At 34.3% G+C, this 20,487-nt stretch overlaps 3 protein-coding genes and 1 long non-coding RNA gene across 5 annotated transcripts in view; 3 read left to right on the forward strand and 1 right to left on the reverse strand.

Moving 5' to 3' along the window:
* LOC123318720 (protogenin-like) overlaps window positions 1-872 on the forward strand; it is a 68,321-nt gene extending 67,449 nt beyond the window's left edge. For both annotated transcript variants that reach the window (XM_044905435.1, XM_044905436.1), the window contains one exon: window positions 486-872. In XM_044905435.1, the coding sequence (XP_044761370.1) occupies window positions 486-797 (312 nt within the window). In that variant the 3' untranslated portion in view covers window positions 798-872. The remainder of the gene's footprint in view (window positions 1-485) is intronic.
* Window positions 873-3,148: 2,276 nt separating this feature from the next.
* On the forward strand, window positions 3,149-7,952 carry LOC123318772. Its single transcript, XR_006538394.1, has 2 exons — window positions 3,149-3,369; window positions 3,400-7,952. It is a non-coding gene; the product is annotated as an uncharacterized LOC123318772 (long non-coding RNA).
* Window positions 7,953-10,446: 2,494 nt separating this feature from the next.
* Window positions 10,447-16,032, reverse strand: LOC123318677 (condensin complex subunit 2). The gene is made up of 13 exons (XM_044905362.1): window positions 15,979-16,032; window positions 15,548-15,670; window positions 15,322-15,492; window positions 15,045-15,261; window positions 14,593-14,845; window positions 14,246-14,404; window positions 13,543-13,664; window positions 13,324-13,484; window positions 12,973-13,199; window positions 12,759-12,918; window positions 11,079-11,225; window positions 10,920-11,021; window positions 10,447-10,761 (listed from the first exon to the last, which is right to left on the reverse strand). The coding sequence occupies exons 2-13, from the start codon at window positions 15,650-15,652 to the stop codon at window positions 10,570-10,572; spliced, it is 2,016 nt and encodes a 671-aa protein (XP_044761297.1). The 5' UTR covers window positions 15,653-15,670; window positions 15,979-16,032; the 3' UTR covers window positions 10,447-10,569.
* Window positions 16,033-17,023: 991 nt separating this feature from the next.
* Window positions 17,024-19,014, forward strand: LOC123318626 (NEDD8-activating enzyme E1 catalytic subunit). Its single transcript, XM_044905299.1, has 3 exons — window positions 17,024-17,644; window positions 17,705-18,075; window positions 18,502-19,014. The coding sequence occupies exons 1-3, from the start codon at window positions 17,119-17,121 to the stop codon at window positions 18,934-18,936; spliced, it is 1,332 nt and encodes a 443-aa protein (XP_044761234.1). The 5' UTR covers window positions 17,024-17,118; the 3' UTR covers window positions 18,937-19,014.
* Window positions 19,015-20,487: the final 1,473 nt, after the last annotated feature.

Raw genomic sequence — 20,487 nt, forward strand, 5'->3', positions numbered from 1 at the left:
TGTGATTGGTTAACTGGATCGATCAAACGGGAAAAATTATTCTGCTGGACAGATTTATTATTTTCTCATCATTCAGAATATACTTCATGGTTCAAAACGGGGTTTTCAGATTTGAAAAATATACCGCGTTCTATCGAAAGGCATAACAAGTCAAAGAAGCATATAGCGTCCCCTTGCATTGAAAATTAGTCTTAGAACTGGCAACTTTTCATTATATTGAAGAAGTATACTTTATTGACTGATAAGAGTTTGTTCCAACACTCCTCGAAAACTATTAGCCTCCTCAGCTCTCATGACCACGAGCCGCCACTGGCTGAGAACTCCCTAGTAATTTTCCATCCTTTTATCGACCCCCATCTAGTCGAGAAGGACCCTGTACAAGTTGAAAGCTCCCCTTGTAAAAAGTCGAAGCGGTATTTTAAGCATCACGAATACACTATTACAATTTTTTCTACCCTGAATGACTAATGCCTTCCTGATCGCAGTTCGAGAAGAAAGAAAAGAACGGGGACGTCCAGCGAAACGGCTACAAGAGGTCGCCCCAGTACACCCTGTTCAAGGACGACACCAACTCCAACCGTATAACGACGCCCAGGCACAAGCACTACATCGACCCGTCGCCGAAGAGACGGAACAAATGCAACGGCCTGTTCAACGGCTGCAACCGCCTGGACGACGAGGCCGTACCCTTCTCCGGCAAGGACCTCGACCTGGAGACCACGTGCTCCCTGTTCGACGACCCCTTCATCATAGGGCAGCACCGGAAGATATCGCCGCTGATGGGCGCCAACGTCTGACAGGAGTCGGGGGTGAATATGTAATTTAAAAAAAAAATCGACGGTATTTTCGAGAAAGACGACTTTATCTTTTAGTATGTAAGGACGTGAGACGTTAGATTACGTTGAGATGTTGAGTTTTTTGCTGGGTGGCTCGTTTTGGTGAGATGTCGGATGAAAGCTATATGGGCCTATTCACACTGACAAAAGGTCGCGCATGTCCGGTACGTTTTAATCTAGTAACGCTGGTTATTCACGGTGTAGCAGTGTGTAGATGGCTCCATCTTGAATGGCCAGCCTTAAAAAAAAATTCCAACATCGGACCAGACGAATTGATCTCCAGATGGATTTATATCCATCGTTTTTGGTGGTGTCAGATCTTAAGTGCCTATTTTATGTTTGTTCTTCGTGAAAAACGTCATTAGTTTTCTATAAATATCTTTTTGTCGAATTTTTATGTTCGTCACTTGTTGCAACAAAATTTTCATAAATTTATAGAACAACTCGAGTGTTCTTCACAACAAATTTGAGTTATGATGCGTTTTTCGCAAGTTTATGCGAAGAATGGACGCATGACGATGAGCAGTTTCTTCCACAAAAATGCTGCAATTTTTTTATTTCCATGTCATTTTTATTTCATTCGATAGCACCCTTCATTAATACAGGAACACTGAGAACATTCGACAATTTATTGCATATAAAATGGAAAAACGAGAAGCATTGTCCAATAGACACAGATACAGGAAAATTAGCTTCATTAGATACAAGGCCAATTTTGAACACATCACGAAGATGTTCTTCTTTGCCAAATCTAGAAAAGACATCTGAAATTTTTTTATTTATCGACAAAGTTTATTTCTGGAATAATGCAGTCCAAATATTATCCCGCGTTAGTTCAAAAACTGACAGCATATGGAGCTGTTAAAAAATGAAGAAAACCTTTGATTGAAATTTCGTTTTCATTTTAAAAGGAGTCCGCGATTTTTTTTACGTTTTTGGTTTTAATAATCATAATTTCAATTCCACTCAAAATTCAGAAAGTGTAGGAGACCGGTAACATTCCAGACCGTTTGCATCCATTTTTTCATTTCTAAAAACTATGCGGCAACGTGTGAGAACAGGTGGTCAAAAACTGACAGCATATGGAGCGGTTAAAAAATGAAGAAACCCTTTGATTAAAATTCCGTCTTCATTTCAAAGTGAGTCTGGGATTTTTTTACGTTTTTGGTTTTAATAATTACAATTTTAATTCTATTCAAGATTCAGAAAGCGTAGGAGACCGTAAACATTCCACACCGTTTGCATCCACTTTTTCATCTCTAAAATCTATTCGGCAACGTGTAAGAACATAATGAATTTGGAGATAACCGCGTTTTTGTTCGTAGGCACCCATAAGCCGGTGCAAAGAAATTTCTACCGGCCCGAATTTTACGATTTTCAGTTCATGGGAGACATTCCTTTTCCTCTCCCCTGTCCTTAGATTCATCCTTGATTAGTTACCGACTGAGCTGCGGGTTTGTTTCTCCTTTTCCTGTTCTAAGTGGCTTTCGCACCGCCAGCCAAACTACTTCCGGAAGGGTAAGAACTCGAACCGGACGGAGTTGGCTTAATATGAAGTTCAAATTTAACAGTAGGGCGGGGGCTGCTTACAGGAATGACTATTAAAGTTCTTTTAGATTGTTATTAGCCTTTCGCCCAAGTTAATATATTAATAAGCGCTAATGACACTCGCGATCCCGTTTAAAATTTAATTCGCAATAACTAAAATAAACTAGGGAAAAAGAAACTAGTGAAATCTAAAAATTCGTACATTCTCAACCTATTCAATACTTGATTGAATGAAAACAATACAGGCCAAAGTTTTGATCATCTCTACATATCCTACTTTCTTGTATCCAACTCAAAGGCGTAAAATAACACTTTGCTAGAATTATAAACTCAACTGAACAAAGAATTGAAATTATTACTAAAATTAAGAAAGATTAATATAGGAAAATTATATTTGGATTCTAGTTTTCCTTCAGTTGAGTTTATAAATCCAGCATTTCATTCAGATAGCTGAATAAAAAAAAATATATATTTTTTTTCGAAATATTGCATCTCATTGAATTTCCCAATTTCATATGATAATATCAACAATCCAATGTACAAAAAAGTTACGCGTATTTTTACCCTTACCTCCCCGATTTTTACACACGCATGAATCGGACTTTGGGCTAACTTTCGTTTCATTTGATTAAGTATCGCATAGCTACAGCTAGAGAAATTGTAGACATGCATCATGAAAACTTTTGAAGATAATTTAAAAACATTCTTTGGCTTTTTGAGGGGCTATAGCTTTGTTGAGAAGTGCAAATTTTATAGTTTTTCTTTCTTTTTTGTTCCCGTTTTTGTTTCAATATTGCTATGTAGCAATATCTCTATGTTCAGAGCCTCTGTCTACGGTTTTGACCATAAGGTTTGATATCATTGAATAATGATCCTTTTATCACGAGCGATTAATGAATCTTTGATGGGCAATAAGTGGATCATCACGAGTGATTTATGGAAGTCATAATGTTCAAGGAAACGGATAGATTATGATCACTTTATGGTAGATAAAATGAATTTCAAAAGTCAATAGGAAAACTGAGATAAGGGAACGTTCAAACGAATGCAAATGGTCTACTTTTCATAATTATTGTCATCATAACCTCCATACCTTTGGAGTAACCGTTCTCTTGAGATAATCTACTGAAATCTGTTCAATAGGGCTTTGAGAAAGCTCGACATCTCGCCAAAATCGATCCTAAAACAATCAAAATAGCTTTTAACAGACTAATCGTAAAAGATGAACAGACTGATTTCGCTACTGTATATTTCGTATAGGTTTAAAATGTATCCATGGCAATATTGTTTTCGTTCGAAATATTTTCCCGATATTGTTCTTGTCTCAGCATGGTATATTCACGTCTCATTATCATCAATTTTCACTCACTATAAAGAGATATAGATAAACTATACTCTTGGAGAATAGTTTATCTATGTTGAAACAGATGTTTCCATTTTCATCGGTATATTTCTCATCCACATGAAGGAAAAAATAATCAACGAATCGCCATAAATAATTTCAAATTATCAGTGCATTTTATTATAAAAAAATTTCACAGCGTTTAAGTTTTTACAATGCAAGTTGTTGTCACAATATAATCTTTTCCTTTGATAAAAGATAATTTCATTCTTACTGATATTATCGTAGGAGGAAAGAGAAATTTTCATGCTGTCAATTAATAAATTACACAAACCATGAAGCCATGAAAAAATTCAACGAAAGATCATAAATAAGTGAAATGCCTCACAACTGTTTTAAACCCCTTGTGTGACAAATTAATACGAGTCTTCAACTTGGAATTACAACAAGAAATAAAGGAAAGTTTTTTTGTAAATATGCCTCTCTTATGACGCAAGAAAATGTTATACGGCGTGTCCCAAATTTAAGATATGACGTCATGGATATTATTTTTAAATGGCAATACTAATTTTTATGTCTATTTTTGAAGGTATATCAAGTTATCTTATATCAGAATTTTATGACATTTCTGTATATCATTTTCCAACATAAAAAAGGGCAATAACAAATACTAATCGTCCTGTCGAAGCATATTCACAACCAAAACTCGCTTTGACTTATTGAGTTTATTCGCACTGTATGTTTATTCTCAATTTTTATACAACATGTCGACAGTTGGGTCTGACATGATTTTCACTTTTTATAACTGGCCTAGCAGTTTATTAAATACAAACATTCGTTCGTATATGAAAAAAAAATCTCGAAAATAATTCGAATAAAAAACAGTGACAACGACATACAATTTCTTATCTATGTGACGCAATTGCTCAAGAGGCACGTTTTTTTCTATCGTTGTACATATTTTTTTATGATCGTACAAGATGTGGCCTTGACAATGGCTACAGTGAGAATATACACGTGTTTAGCATACATGACTTAGAAGCATTTTGTGCTTGGTTTATCTTCTTAATTCAGCCCTTAAAAGATATATAAGGGAATGGATTTTGTTCCAAAGTTCGCTTTTTTCACCCCTACACTAATTTTCATCACAATTCATTTTATTCCATGAATTATCACTTACCATGTGTAGACATTATCCAGGAGCTTTCAATGAATACATATTTTTGCCACCAAATTTTGGTGATCTGTTTTTTACTATTGTAACCAGTACCTGATGACGTAAATATATAGTTAGTTCATTCAAGTAAGATATTAATTCTGTACAGTAATCTATATGGTGTATGTGAGATTGTATCGAAGAAAAAACTTATGCATGAAAAAAATAATTATTGTTGACAATGTTTGATGTTGAAAAAAATGTTAACTGTTCACAATTCAACGTTACCATAATATATTTATTTATAATACTTATATGTATACCCAAAGACTACAATGCTCTGTTGTTGAAAAAAAAAACATTGAATTAAAGTACAAACATTTTTTATAGTTCAACAATCAAGTGAACAGAGAGAACTTCTGAGCATAAACTGAATGTTGAAATTTTCCTCCAATTCTTGCAGCTTGAAAAATAGAACAAAATGATACTAGCTTCGATCTCTGATGCTGATCTTGATGGGAGTAAAATTCATATTACATTTTTATAGTGAAACAATTTCAAGACGTGAAATAATAACAATAGTTCCGATAATTTTCTATTTGCTCGGGAGTTCTCGTAAATCTAATGATACAGCAGTCGTTTCTCATAAGCCTTATGCCTTAACATAACATTGTACAAAATATGGTTTTTCCAAAATTGTTGTAAATATTGTGTTTTTGGAAAAACACTCCGTATTGCTCATTCATAGGTTACTTATTCCTTTTTGAAGTAGTGTTCGTCACATTTTAATCAAATGTTCTGGGACTAAATTGAAAATGCTTGGTTTTCAACAAATAATTTGAACTTTTTCAGATTGCTTCTCATGATTCAGAAAATGAAAGTCGGTTCATCACTTTTTTGTGTAGTACATATTCTCGGTTTTCGTGTATTTTTCAAGGAATACCTGTGGATTAGTCCAAAAAATAATGAAATTTCTTACAATATCTTTCAATTACCTGAGAAGTTTCGAGAATATTCAATAAATTATTTGAACTATAATTTTCATTTTCCAATGGACGAGTTCAGAAACGCTTACCAGCTTTATAAATATGTATTTGAAAAAACTAAAAAATTATGTTTATTCTTTTTGGTTGCCTGAATCATTTCACAATCTTTGGAATTGTGCCGGCTTGAAAAATGAAGTGATATGATAAAAAAACTTATTTTTATTCCGTTTTCAATTTAAGTAGTCGATAGTTAAGTAGTTTCAGTCGATTCTACGTAAAAAAGGAAGGGATCACTTAAATCAACCCTATACTTAAAAGAGAAACCGATTTATCAGTGAAAAACTTGGAAAAAAAAAGGGAAAACTTTTCATTTTGTGTATATGGTTCATCAAGTTAACCATCTCCATTTTCCATGTAGGATCGACTGAAATATATAGGTTGCTATTTGAAAATCTTGGGGAAAACGGTCTTGATCAACTTTATGATTTTCTCAAAAACACCCTATACATTTCTTTTACAAACACTTAAAAGTGTTGCAATACTACAGAATGGCAGAGTTGAAAAAACTGCCAAATAATGTCGAATCTTTTTTTACGTTTCCACTGAGACTTCAAAAGGTTGTCAAGAGTTTCTGAACTCATCATTCTAATTAATTGAATCAGGAAATACTCATTAACGATTAGCTGTTTTCATGAAGCACACACTAATTTACTTAAGTCTTCGTTCAGGGTTGTCCTCTAACTTCAACTACCTCAGTTTAACATTCCTCTATATTTACATTTTCTGAATATTCCTAGTTACCTTTTGTATAATACATTCCAGCTTTTTTAACCTCAAACACCTCATGCAGTTTGTACTTTCTATTTTATTAATTCACTGTATTTTATATTTATATATTTTTATAGTTGCAAGCAAACTTCTGGGATGAAAGTGAATAATAAATTACCTCAGCTCATTATATCCTTGTAAACGATTGCAATAGATCTTCACCAACATATGTATAAAAGAGATTAATAGATTATCGATTTATTTTTATTTTTCTTTTAAAAATTTTATTACACTTTCCTCTTCGATGGTTCAAGTTAACGATGATTAATTGATAATTTTAGTTTATGGTTCATTGAATTTGTTCATGACTAAAAGTTGAATCTGCTCTGATTTATGTTAATATATATATACGGTCTATTAGTATATGTGTACATTTTGTAGATGACTTTTTATTATGCACTTGGTAGTTAACTGTGTATGTATTCTATGTATCTTAGGAATTTTTAATATCTACCTCATTATATTTAAATTTTTGGATGTTAGGTTTTACATGTAGATTTTATTTTTTAAGTAAATTATTATTTTCGATCTTTTTATTCAAGCATGTCTCAGGGCACCACCAGTTTCCATAAAAAACTTTTTTTATTTTTAATCTGTTGAAGAAATACCATCAAATACAGGAATTGATATCCCAATACAAATATAGCACTTATGGTAGCTTAAAATGGAAACGATTTCCTTTGGTGTTTTCTGGTGAAAGATTTTAAATTTAATTTCAGCTCTAAAGATGTTTCATTCTTGAACTGCAAATCATTTTGAAACTACTTCCTAATAAACGAAAAGTCTGATTGAGGAGGCTGCTAGTTTTATTTTGTAGCCGACAGGTAAAAGAAATAGTCTCGTTTGATGTTCGATATTCTGAAATTATTTGATATTCGGATGTTGCTTCTGAAGCTTCTTTCATCCACCAAGAGCTATACCATGAGAGAAGAGTTCAACAATTTTTAATAAACATATAATTGCACTTATATTAATGTTAATGAATTCCACCTGTGTGGTCAACCTAGCCACTAGCGCTTCAATTCCGGTTCTAATGAAAACGAAACAGATGTCTATAAAATCGAATGTGATAACAGATTTAATTTTTTATCAATAAATAAAAGTCGCACAGGTGTAATTCTGAAGCAATACTTTAGTTTCAAAGCTGTAGAGTACGTATAGTATGTTATATATTTAAGCGAATTGTGTAAACGTGGTAATAATATATATTTTTGTACGCTTGGATGATTATGATATTAAAACAAATTCAATACAAATAATTAGTTTGATTTCTGAAATGACATTCATCTGTTACAGTGCGTTTCAACCAGTTTCCCGCACTAGTGCGGGAAAGTAACTCTTCCCTCGGCTTTATATTCAAAGTTCAATTCGATTGTTATGAATAAATTGTTTTTGAAACACATTTCTATGAAACTAGATAACTCACAATGACAGCTCTGCCTAAATGCTGAACTGTAGGAAGAAAAACAGTATACGATCGTCGCATCATTGTTCCAATGCGCACAAGTAATGAAAAATTTCCTATCTCTGTGTGGCCACACAAAAAAGTTGAGGACTGAATAACGTGTAATTTGGTACGAACGCATCAGTGTTCCGTCGACTTGTGAATCGTTAGGCCAACGTTTTTCTTGGAACGGGTAAACGAAATAAATTTGTATTCGTTCCATTATAATGGTGAGTTTATAAGTTTTTATGTCGCAAAAGTATGGATGTGGAGGCATCTCGGTTCTCAAAAAGCGCAAAAAAAAATTTCAGTTGAATAACTTGAATAACATGATCTACATCGGCGTGATATAAGTGGAAGCAGAAATTTGTTGCATCTGAAGGCGAACTCTATTTGTTGGCAGTCCTGCAACTGCCTCTCGAGATGGTAAGTCTTTAGTTATTTTTCACACTGTCTTCATCATTAACTGCCATCAGATGTTAGGTATAATGAACTATTTTCTTCCTTATACTACTATATCAATTAACATAATTACGGATTCTAAAAACAGAATTTCCTGAGTCGTTCACCAATATATTTGCCCTCTAATGGTGGGTTTACGCAGAGTTTTCTAAGAAGTAAGGCAGGAACAATCTCATTGGTTGATGGCGTTCACGTGATCGTCGTCTGACAATTATATTGGACCCTTCCTTTAGGTCTGGGGGGCTGCATAAACCCAGCACAAAGGAGAAATCTCCTTGCCCAGCACAAAATCATATTGGGAGCATATAACTAATCAAGTATTTCTGAAAAACAAGATGACAAAACCAGGGTGTTTAAAAAAAACAGGATAAACATAACTTACTTGTAGCCGGCCTTGAAGGCTTTTTTCCTGAAATAGTTCGTTCCCAATATACAGGGCGTTACATATGTTTTTCAACAAAAAAAGATATCCCTGATATTTTTGAAAGAGTTCGGCGATTCAAAAAGTATCTTAGCTGGAGGCGTCTTTATCATTAACTGCAATTAGATGCAGATGTTAGATATGAATGATATGATTAACCATTTTCTTCCTCGTGTACTACTATATCAATAAACATAATTACGGATTCTAAAACTAGAAATTTTTGGGTCTTTCATCAATATCCAGGGTGTTCCAAAATAGGTGTATCAACGGTCAACTGTAGATTTATCATGAAAAAACAACCTTTTTTTCTCTTCCATTTTTTCCTCCGGGTTGTCGTTTCCGAGATTTTTTTCAGTTTTTTGCTAATAACTCAGGAACCGTATGAATTACTGAGTTTTTGTTTACGCATTGTCACTAATAATAGCTACTTTTTTGCACTTTACTCGGTTTTATTAGATGTGCCAGTGGCGGAGATATTGAATGTGCACAAAAGTTTTACCCCCCAACTTTTACACTACAGGACCAATTGGCATTTGCATAGCGAATTCTGATGTGCCAATGTGTTTTACATAAAAAAAGGTAAGTACTTTGGGTTTATTGCTTTAAAATGAACCGTTTTGGAGAAAACTGGCATTTTATTTACAAAATCATATTAGGAGGATATGACTAATCAAGTATTACTGAAAAACAAGACAAGGCCTGTCTACAGGGTGTTTCATAAAAACAGGATAAACTTGAGTTATTTGTAGCCAGTCTTGTAGGCCTTTGTCCTGAAATGGTTCGTTCCAAAGATACAGGGCGTCACATGTTTTCCAACAGTAAGTCACAACCCTGATGTTTTTGAGAGAGTTCGGCAATCTGTGAAGAGAAGATTGGACTCTTGCATCTTAGCTGGAGGCGACCATTTTTCAATCATTCTTGTAATTTGGAAAGCTTTCTGATTTCTGATGTAATAAAATTCGCTGTACTCCAGTCTCCAATATTTTTTAGAATAACGAAACGGTTTTCAATTATGTATTTATTGAAAAGTTGCTGAAGACGAGGCATTTAACGTGAAATAATCACCTCAAGGTGTATTACCAAATCTCGTTCGAATATCTCAAGCTGTTTCGAAAATATTCAGAAACTCGTTTCTTATTTGGACCTAAGGCATCCTTTCTACTCCAAATAACTCAGGGAACAATATCCTGAATTTGTTAGCATTTTTTATAAAACAACTTGTATATTCCACTTCCCGAAAAACAACTTCGAACCTGAAACAACTGATTGTCTCGAAAAGTTCTTAGTACCTGGATGTGGGCTGCAGGGACTATGTCCTCCAAAACAGATTTCCTGGCAATTATTTTCAAAATGTTAGGTAGGGGCTTATAAGCTGCGCAAGAGCAGACGCTCGTTAACAGTAGGGGACATTAAAAAAGCTTTGAATAAACAGTATCCTTTATTCTAAAATGTTTGTACAAATTTAATTTTTTTTATAATTTCAGTCTAGAATTATAAAATTTGAAGTATTTATTTATTTAATCTTTTATAGAACGACATCCAGTTAACCAGATTCTATCATGAAATCCTTAGATCCTTGCACTTGTGTCAATTTAAGGGTTTCTTCATTGCAAAGATGAAGTATTGCAGAAAAGGCAAGTGAACAACTGAGTTCCTTTGCCATTGCCGAAGGAAGCGTAACCTTCGAGTGGCCGTAAACTTTGGAGAATGTCGTCGGCATAACTTTTTTCGTCTTCTGTAAAATGTAACAAAATATAAGCTTATATAAGAACCATTGTGAATAAAGTAAGCTATTTTATATTAATCAAATACAGCGTGTCCCAGTTTTAGTGGTGAATAATTCGCTACAGTATTTACGATCAAGGATATTGGAGGAAGACAATAAGAACTTACCTCTGCCGAATTTTGTGTTAACGTCTGCCAAATGAAGCTCTTCAGTTTTTTCATATCCATTTTTTTCGCTTGCAACGCGTATGGAATGTATATTTTCGCGGCCTGCAAGAAAAATCCGAATTAAATGTGAGGGAAACACGGCAAAACAAAAATATATACATATTCAGGCGCGTCCACTAGATTGTCTCCCATAAAATTCTGTTCCTCCCTAAATATTTCCGTTTGTTCTCTTTCAATATCGTTTCCTGGGTCATGATCCATGTGATCCATATGATCCATACCATCGTCATTGTCCATATCGTGCTCCTAAAAGTAATTATTTTAGTCTTCTCGAAGTATATCAGAATAAGTACTTGAAAAGCGAGTTGCACTTGTAATCTAACAAGAAATTACAAAATCATCGTTCGAGACTGCGCAAATGAACTTATTCAGCATTAATTCAGCCAACCGTTACCATTTATTACTAGACATAATACAGGTAAGTTCCCCATGTTTCTCAGGAAATATTAGGTTTTAGGACAAGAAAAAACCTTAATTTTTGCGCACATCATTGAATTTTTAGTATATTCTACAGAGAATTTGGTTGTTACCGGATAGAGCTCCTTATTACCAACGAAATGTTCGAGATTCTGTATAAGTTCTCCAAATAGTGGGCAAAATTGCTACATTGTGGAAGAGAGGTAAACAATGTAGAAGAATCGAGTAACGGCATTGAATGTGCTGGTGAAATTTTGTTGGTATTCAAAGTGATACTAATACTATATTATACAGGCTGTATTTGAAGGCGAGGCTTTTTTTCAACAGAAGGTAGAACTGGTCAAATTGAAGCGTTTCACCAAAAATCACCTATAAAAAGCTTTCTAAATGACAAAGTTGAAAAAAAAATTGAAAATGATCCTAATACGACCGTAGACCGCTTGTTGGCTGAATGATCGCATAGCAGTGGGAAAAAACTTATCTCCTGATTCGACCATGTTGTTTCGTTTAGGATATTGGCTCGTTCGATATTTACTTGGTAATGTAAATGGAAACTTAGGATTGCCGAATGGTTCTCATTATTTTTTAGTAACTTACACGATTTTATGAAATGGCTCTGACAGAAGAGACTTAGGACACAAGTGTAAAAAATAGAATAATACTTCAAAATCTCACAAATAAAATTCGTCTAAATTATTCACGACTTTTTTCACAGTGGGCATCACAATCTTCTTGTTCGAACATTCCAACAATCGTCGTAAAAATGGGATGAAATGGGGATGTTTTCCCATAGCACTTTTTCAACATAACTAACGTAGGCACTTTCAAGAAACTGCCTCGATTTTATACATTTTTTTCACCCTAAATTCCACAATACAACAATTATGATTCTCTCAAGAGTGACCTGATGCATCTAATCCGATGAACTTGGTACTGAACCATTCATCGTCCAGCCATATGTTTATGTTGTGTTTCGTTTTTGCAATTCAGGAGTCACCTTCCACAGTCCCTTACTTGAAATTCAATTAAATTTTGTCGAACTTTTAGTGGTTGTATCTCAGCCATCTTGGATATTTTATGGAGAAAATTTTTGTTTAAACGACTCATTTTGATGAGTTCTACCTTCTGTCAAAAAAAAGCCTCACCTTTGAAAATATCCTGTATTTCAACCCCATTTTAACGTAGGGCAAGATTGCGCGGATATTCAACTAATGATGACAACTTTGAATAATTTTTACGATTTATTTTTCCAACTCTGTCATCTTAAGAGCTTTTTGTATTCAGTTTTTGATGAAACTGTTTATAGCAGTAAACTTTGATGAACTCCGTCGATAACTTCTCAGAAAGGTTGTTTGTACTTACCTCCGCTTCCATAGGACCCATATTATCGAAATTATCTTGAGTGTCTTCCACCCTATCGTTTCTACCTTGGGTCACTATCGTACCAGGCTTGATCATTAGTTCATAAACATCGTTCATCATGTTACGGCATGAGGCATCCGGCAAAGGCAGGGTTATTTTACTGAAAAAAATCAATAATAACAACAACATCGATTATGTATTTGGAAAAATTTACTTGGAAGGATAAATTTTTTTCTTGATCTTGATCCGCTTCAATTTCTCCAGCTCCGCCTCCACATCCTCCGAATTCAAAAGATCTATCGGTTCTGGTTCTTTCGTTTTCAATTTTTTCTTTTGCCTGGCTACTGTCTGAGCCTCTACGGCCCCCGAATATCTTGCTTTACTCCTACGCAAGAACTTGAGTTTCCAATGGCTGGGTCCGGCCCATATTTGATCAATGACCTGGAAGGTATGAAATGAGGATGCATTATAATACGAGACAAATCGGAGGTTGCCCCTTTTCATTGGGACACCCTGTATATCCGCTATCGATATTTTGAGCTGAGTTTGCTAAATATTCTATCACCTTTCCATTGCCAAGGGTGATCACAGTATTATAGGAATATTCAGATCTCTGAAGTGTAGTCTCGGTTTTCATTATATCAACCACATGAGCCACATCGTGCTGTATTTGTTGGGCCAAAAAGTTCTCCGTTGGCGGCTCGTCGTCATCTTCGGCAAGACCCACTGAAATCGTGCAAATATGAAATTATGCAAGTATCTTGTCGAAAATATGTAAAATTACCATCATTGTTATCGTTGAAATCCTCTTCGTGTATGGAACCGTCTAGTTCATGTAGTGGTATTCCGTTGTCATCATAAACCACTACATCATTATCGAATACATCGTTTTTGGAGGGGTTATTCCTAAACAATAAAATACGATCTATAACCATTGGAAAAACTTTTTTTATTTCTGAAAAGAACTCGACCCTTACTTATGATATTAATATAAAATTAACCCCTGAACTGAAGTTATGAAGCGATTATCAGAATAAATTCAGACGCCCGTCGATATAAATATCCAGAAATGTTAGCCAAACACCATAATTTGGGGTACTAACAGAAAGGCCATTCCATCGAAGAAAAGAAGTTGTTAACAATGGTTTTGGTATTATTTGAGCTCATCAGAGCAACACAACTCTTACCTCGGTAGAAAAGGCATGGAATACAGAATATTTTGAATTGAATACTAGCACGACTTGGACAGTTATAAGTTATTTCCCAGCGCCACCCAGGGGGGGATACTTTCAAAGTATTGAAGAAAAAATTCTGATATAACCACTACTTTAGGACCCTCAACAAAAATTGAGTGTACACGTTCGGATGGACAGAATTGATTTTGGCTACGAGTTCTTTATAACTGAGTCCATTTCAATCTTTTGGGACTATTTTCAGCTCGAAGTTTGGAAATTACAGACAATGACAGACAAAAAAAATAAACTTACTGATCTTCTTCGTCTGGATTCCACTGATCTAAAATGAAGTTTTGGAATGGGGTACATATGTTACCGTCCTTTGGAAGAAGATCTATATCGAAACTTTTTGGCTCCTCGAGACCTTCAACTGCCTCGTCAGGTCCTGTTACCCAGGCTTTCACTTCGCCTCTGGAAAATAACAGCAAAAATATTGAAAATGCATGTACTCAGGTTGAAGATAATCGTAAATCATGTTTCGCTTGACTCCTGGTACAAAAAGTTAGGGTTGACTCTTGAAAAAACTTTAAGGAAATAAATAAAGAACTATTCGATAACTATTCTAACTTTACAATGAAAGAATATAAACCACAACTTACAAGGCTAATAATTTACAGCATGATTTATCCATTGGCAAACTATTGGTGAACAGGTTATCTACTGTACTCAAATTAGAATCGATCCTGTTTGAGAAAAAAACAGATTCTAATTGTGGAATTGGGGCGAGTAGAGTGTTTCTATCCTTGACCACAGTATTTTTTACCCCTGCGTCAAATCTTAGAGTCTTCTTCTTTTTTTTAGCTTTTGGTGCATCCTCAGGATTTTCCACATTATTCTCCACATCTTCATTTTCTTGAAAAGAAGAATATATTCTCGTCTATTGTGTTTTATAAGTGAAAACATATTTCAAGTAAAAATATTAACGTACGTTACTAGATTCAAAATATAAAGATGAAGACCTTGAAATGATGGCTGACTTAACAATTCATGTTAAGTTAGCATTGTATATAATGCCAAAAAAAAGTCTTCTATTTTTGGAACATTTTCTTACCTTTTTCTGGAGCTTGATTTTTTGCAGCGAAACGTGCCATTGAATTGGCTAATTTCAAACCTTCTGCATGTACATCATCTACACGTAAACCATACACTTTGGCTCCAATATCTAGAGAAGTACTTGCGACTTGCAACGAGTCACTGCTCTGTTTTCTAGATACAACTCTCAACAAATCTATAATTTGGAGCTGCCAAGCTACGCCTGTAGTTATTTTCTGGAACAGGGGAGGCAATTATTATTGGGAAAGTTTCGCAGAGAAAGAAAGTTTACACACATTCTCAGCATATAATTTGGTGCATATTTGTAAGTGGTCCTTTATTTCTTGCTCTCCACTAAATCTGACTGAGTCGTTTAGGGATGGACTTTGCGCTACTACTTGAGCCTTTTTCTGTATTTCAATAATGCTTCGTCTTGAAGATCTTTCGGTTTCGTCATTAATTGGTTCCTAAAATAACATATTTGAGAAAACATGCTAGTTTATGGAGCATACAAAACCTTACTGATGTTATAGGTGTATCAACTAACTTCATCAAAGTCCTTCGTCTCAGACTGTTTCCTTTATTATTAGCAGGAGTTGAAGCTTCCATCATGATGTTGATCATCATGGGATTGGAATTGATGCTCTGTTTGTTAAAAAATATTGTTTGTAGTAGAGAATTAAAATTTCACCATCTAATATATATAAATTTGCGAAGAAATCATTTACTGCTAAGAACGAGATTTTTTGCCGGTTGAATGTTGTGGAATAAAGATTTGTATTGTTTATAAAAATGTTCTCATTTCATATTTCAGTATTTTTGAACTCGTTGTTAGTAAACAATTTTCTTGTATTCAAATATACAATGAGTGAATTATTTTTTTATATTAAACGATATTTGGGAATTATAGTTTTACAGAAGTACAATACGCATATTGCATATTTTCAACATACCAGTAAAATAAAATATAATTCGATAAATATCGATGATGAAAAATGAAAACGGTTTAATTTTAAATGTCAAATTTGAGTTTGCGCATTCTTTAAACTAATGTGAATGATCTACGATCTACTTGAAAATTGACCTATGTAGCAAAGGGTAAGAGTTATTTCTCTTTGCTTGTGACCAGATTCTATGGAATATATTAGTGTTCTCTGATCACGTTTCCATGGGTGGTTCTAGTTGAGGGGTAAAGAGGGTAATTATACCCCAAATATTCAGCCTTCATTAAAACTCCAGAAATTCAGTCTTGGCATCATTCCACTACTTAATTTTATTTAATAATTTTATTTAATCAATTAATGTGGAAAAATGGCAGATTCACCATGGATTTCAAAAAATTTCGAAATCAAAATTTGCTGGTAAATTTCTTCTGTTTTGAGTTTTGGCCCTAAGCCCAATAATAGATGGACTAGCTGGGATTACCAATGCTATAATGATCAGAAATTCAACACAAAAATATTAGATTTTTTGCATAAATTGTTAGATAGATTTTGCAATTTAGATTGATTAGATAGGTTTTGCAATTATAGCGCAATTTATAATCCATATCCTCCTTGATAGACCTCAATGATCAGAACTCAAGATCTTACGAGTTATAATTTTTGATTGGTCCATTGTTACGTAAAAGGAGGATCTGCGAATTTAGATTGACTTTTAGAGTTGTATTTCCCAAAGATTATAAAGTCTTTGGTATTTCCTACTATGGAGGATAGAGAGGCCCTCTCTCCACTGAAGGATACGCGTCATTTCTGTTATTTTCATCGAAAAGTGGTATTAAACAATTTTTAACGATAAAACGAATTGATGGAATTATCAAATAAAAAATAATAATGCACCCATCAGTTTTATGAGGGTAGAGCAGGTAGAGAGCCTCCGTTAAATTGTTTGTGTACGCCACTGGCCGCTACTTCGGGTAACTTCGAGATTTTGTCCATAGAATACAAAGGGATATGTCAGCGAAGCAAACTTCACACGGCTCGACCGCTCTATGATTCTGTGTTTTGATTTTTGAATGGACATTTATCAATGGATTAATTCAAAAATCATATAAATGATATACTTCTTTCAATAATAATAAGTATTCATCAACAATGGGGGACTGGCAGGAAGTGGGTGAAAAGAGATGGGGTCATCTTCGAAAAGTACTCGAAAGACCAGGGCCATTCAGCCATCCAGATTTTGAACCAAGTCCGGACTTATTAGATTTCATCAGAAATACTTGTAAGATTTTGATAATTGGCGCAGGGGGTCTCGGATGTGAACTTTTGAAAGACCTAGCTATGATGGGTTTCAAACACATTCACATAATAGATATGGACACCATTGACTTGTCCAATTTGAATAGGCAGTTCTTATTCAGGCCGAAAGATATAGGCAATTCTAAGGCTGAAGTAGCAGCTGCCTTTGTAAATAAAAGAATAAGTGGATGTCAAGTTGTTCCCCATTTCTGCAAGATTCAGGACTATGATTCGGAATTTTATAAGCAGTTTCATATTGTAGTGTGTGGGTTAGATTCAATTGTTGCTAGAAGATGGATAAATGGGATGCTTATTTCAATGTTGAATTATGAAGATGGAGTATTAGATCAAAGCAGTGTAATTCCTCTTGTTGATGGAGGTAAAAATATAAAAACATACCTCAATTCACACTGAAATTATTATAGAATTATGATTGTAGGTACTGAAGGTTTTAAAGGAAATGCCCGTGTGATTTTTCCTGGGATTAGTGCCTGTGTTGAGTGCACCCTTGATTTATATCCTCCTCAGGTCACATATCCTTTGTGTACCATCGCTAACACTCCTCGCCTCCCTGAACACTGCATAGAATATGTCAAAGTAGTACTTTGGCCTAAAGAGAGTCCTTTCAATGCAACATTAGATGGCGATGATCCTCAGCACGTTGGGTGGATCTATGAAAAGTCTTTAGAAAGAGCGCAACAATTCAATATACCAGGGGTGACATACAGATTGGTACAAGGTGTTGTTAAAAATATTATTCCAGCTGTTGCATCAACTAATGCAGTGATAGCTGCAGTATGTGCTACAGAGGTAAGAGTTAACGAACAGTTATTTTCTATCTAGAGAAATGGGGAACTAAGTCTAATAACTTCAATTGATTTAAAGCAGTTTTTTACTGAAACATGGATCCATGAAATTTTTTCTTGTGGTATCCTTGAAGCTCAGTAATAACCAAATAAAATGAATCAATTCGCCTGTTTTCTCCTTTTGGAGAGTCCCAGATCGGCCCAAAACAATTTTTCAAAGCCATTTTTTTCAATTTGTCTCAATAATTATCAACAGATCACAGGATGATGAGAAAATTAAAAATAATTTCAAAAATCTCTCGTTCGGAGTTGTAACAAAAGTTAAATATATCCCAGGTATTTCTTCATATAATTTCGGGTGAAGTTTAGGAAGAACTTTGTATAATGAGCTATTCCTTTAGCTTCATTGTAGAACTTGAATGAATTACAGGTTTTCAAAATAGCAACAAGCTGTTGCCTCACCCTGAAAAACTATCTAGTTTTCAATGATGTTGATGGAATATACACGTATACTTATGAGGCTGAAAAGAAAGAGAATTGCCTTGTATGCTCCCAAGTGCCCCAAGTTATTGACATCAACGATCCAACAAAAATGAAACTGAAGGATATAATCACACTTCTAACTGAAAGTGCCCAATACCAGATGAAAAGTCCTGGTTTGACCACCGTTGTTAATGGTAAAAATAAAACATTGTATATGTCAACCATAAAGAGTATTGAAGAAAGAACAAGGGATAACTTGAATAAAAGCCTGGTGGAATTGGGATTGGAGGACGGCAGTCAGATATTGGTAGCTGATATTACTGCCCCTGAAAGCCTGGTTATTAAACTGAAATATTTGTCGCCAGATATTGAAATGACGTAAGAATAAGTCCACAGTGAATCACTTATCTAATTTTGTAACATTACTCATTTGAAATGAAATCTTGTATATAAAAATGAATGTATGTTTATTTGTCCCTCAAGTATTCCTACACCATACATCCACTGAACTATACAAAGAGCAGGCAGAATATGTGTTAGTCCTTGCATATTCTGATCTGAATTCCCCCATAAACAAAGCCATTTCGAGACACACGCAGTACTATGGGGGTAAAGGGGTAATTGTACCATTTTTAAATTTTTCATTTCATTCATAAAATTATGTAATACCAAAAATATATACAGGGTAAGGCTTTGACTCATACAGATATTTCAACAGTAGATTATTGAGGTCAAAAGAAACACTTTTTTCCTATACCATTTTGTCCGATTCGGACCTGGTAAAAATATATAGCCATTTTAAGTTTTCATAATGAGCTGTGCCACCCCTGGAAAAACAGAATTACCTTCAGAATAATTAGCTAAATCTGTGACACTACACATCTGTGAATCTCTTAAACAGAGTTGTATTCAGCCAAACTACCCAATTTTTCAAATTTCATAGATACTTTTCAATTTTTGAACATAAATATGAGGAATATTTTTATTTTACAAAACATTCAAATATTCATAAGGTAGTGTCTAAATTAGTTCAAGAGTTGGGTTCCTCGAATTTTAGGTATTTTTATGGAATGTAATGGTCATAATGAGAAAATGGAAGACAAGGGTTTGAAAAGCTTTCATCGCATAAATAAAAAACTATATTTCGAAATTCATTTCATTCGATAAAAACGTTCGTGAGATAGAACTGAAAATAACATTTTTTTAAGGTTTTTCAACAGCCTGTATCTTCTTAAGTGTTTCTTTTGACCTCAAGAATCTACTGTTAAAATATTTGTACGAGTGAAAGACTCACCCTGTATTCCTGTATACCAAGTTTCATAAAAACCATGAATTTCTATAGAACTTCTCAAGCTCCACAAAATTGTAGTTCATCATTCTTCTCATCTTCTCCATTACTCAACACGGCCAAAAAAGCTTTAAAGTATCAGGTTCATTAACGCCTTCATAAAAAAACCAAGGGCCAGACCACAAAATGGAAAAAAACCTTCAGGATTAAGACAGGTGAAAAATAAACAAAATTAATTCAAATAAATAACATCCACTGATATAAAATCAAATATTACGATCTAAAGTGAACTAGCCAACATCATTCAATGTATTAACAGAAATACCGTTCAGTCAGAAAGAGTAGATTGCTGACCATGGTTTCAGTCTCATTTGACATCATCAGAGCAACACAACTCCCATCTTGACAGGGATGGAATGATTTGATGCCATCATTTCAGAGGTCTCTCTGAAGAGGTCAAATGAGAACGAAACCATGTTCAGCATCTACTCTTTCTCGACGAAATGATATTTCTGTTAATACTTCGACTGACTATAGTTGGCTTCATAATTTAGATCGTAACATTTGTTGATTTTATATCAGCTGATATGTATCTGAATTAATTTCAAGTTTTGCATCTCAGTTTGAAAGTAACCTGTGAATTTG

This window comes from Coccinella septempunctata, chromosome 8, assembly GCF_907165205.1.
Source record: "Coccinella septempunctata chromosome 8, icCocSept1.1, whole genome shotgun sequence".
NCBI classification, from domain to species: Eukaryota; Metazoa; Arthropoda; class Insecta; order Coleoptera; family Coccinellidae; genus Coccinella; species Coccinella septempunctata.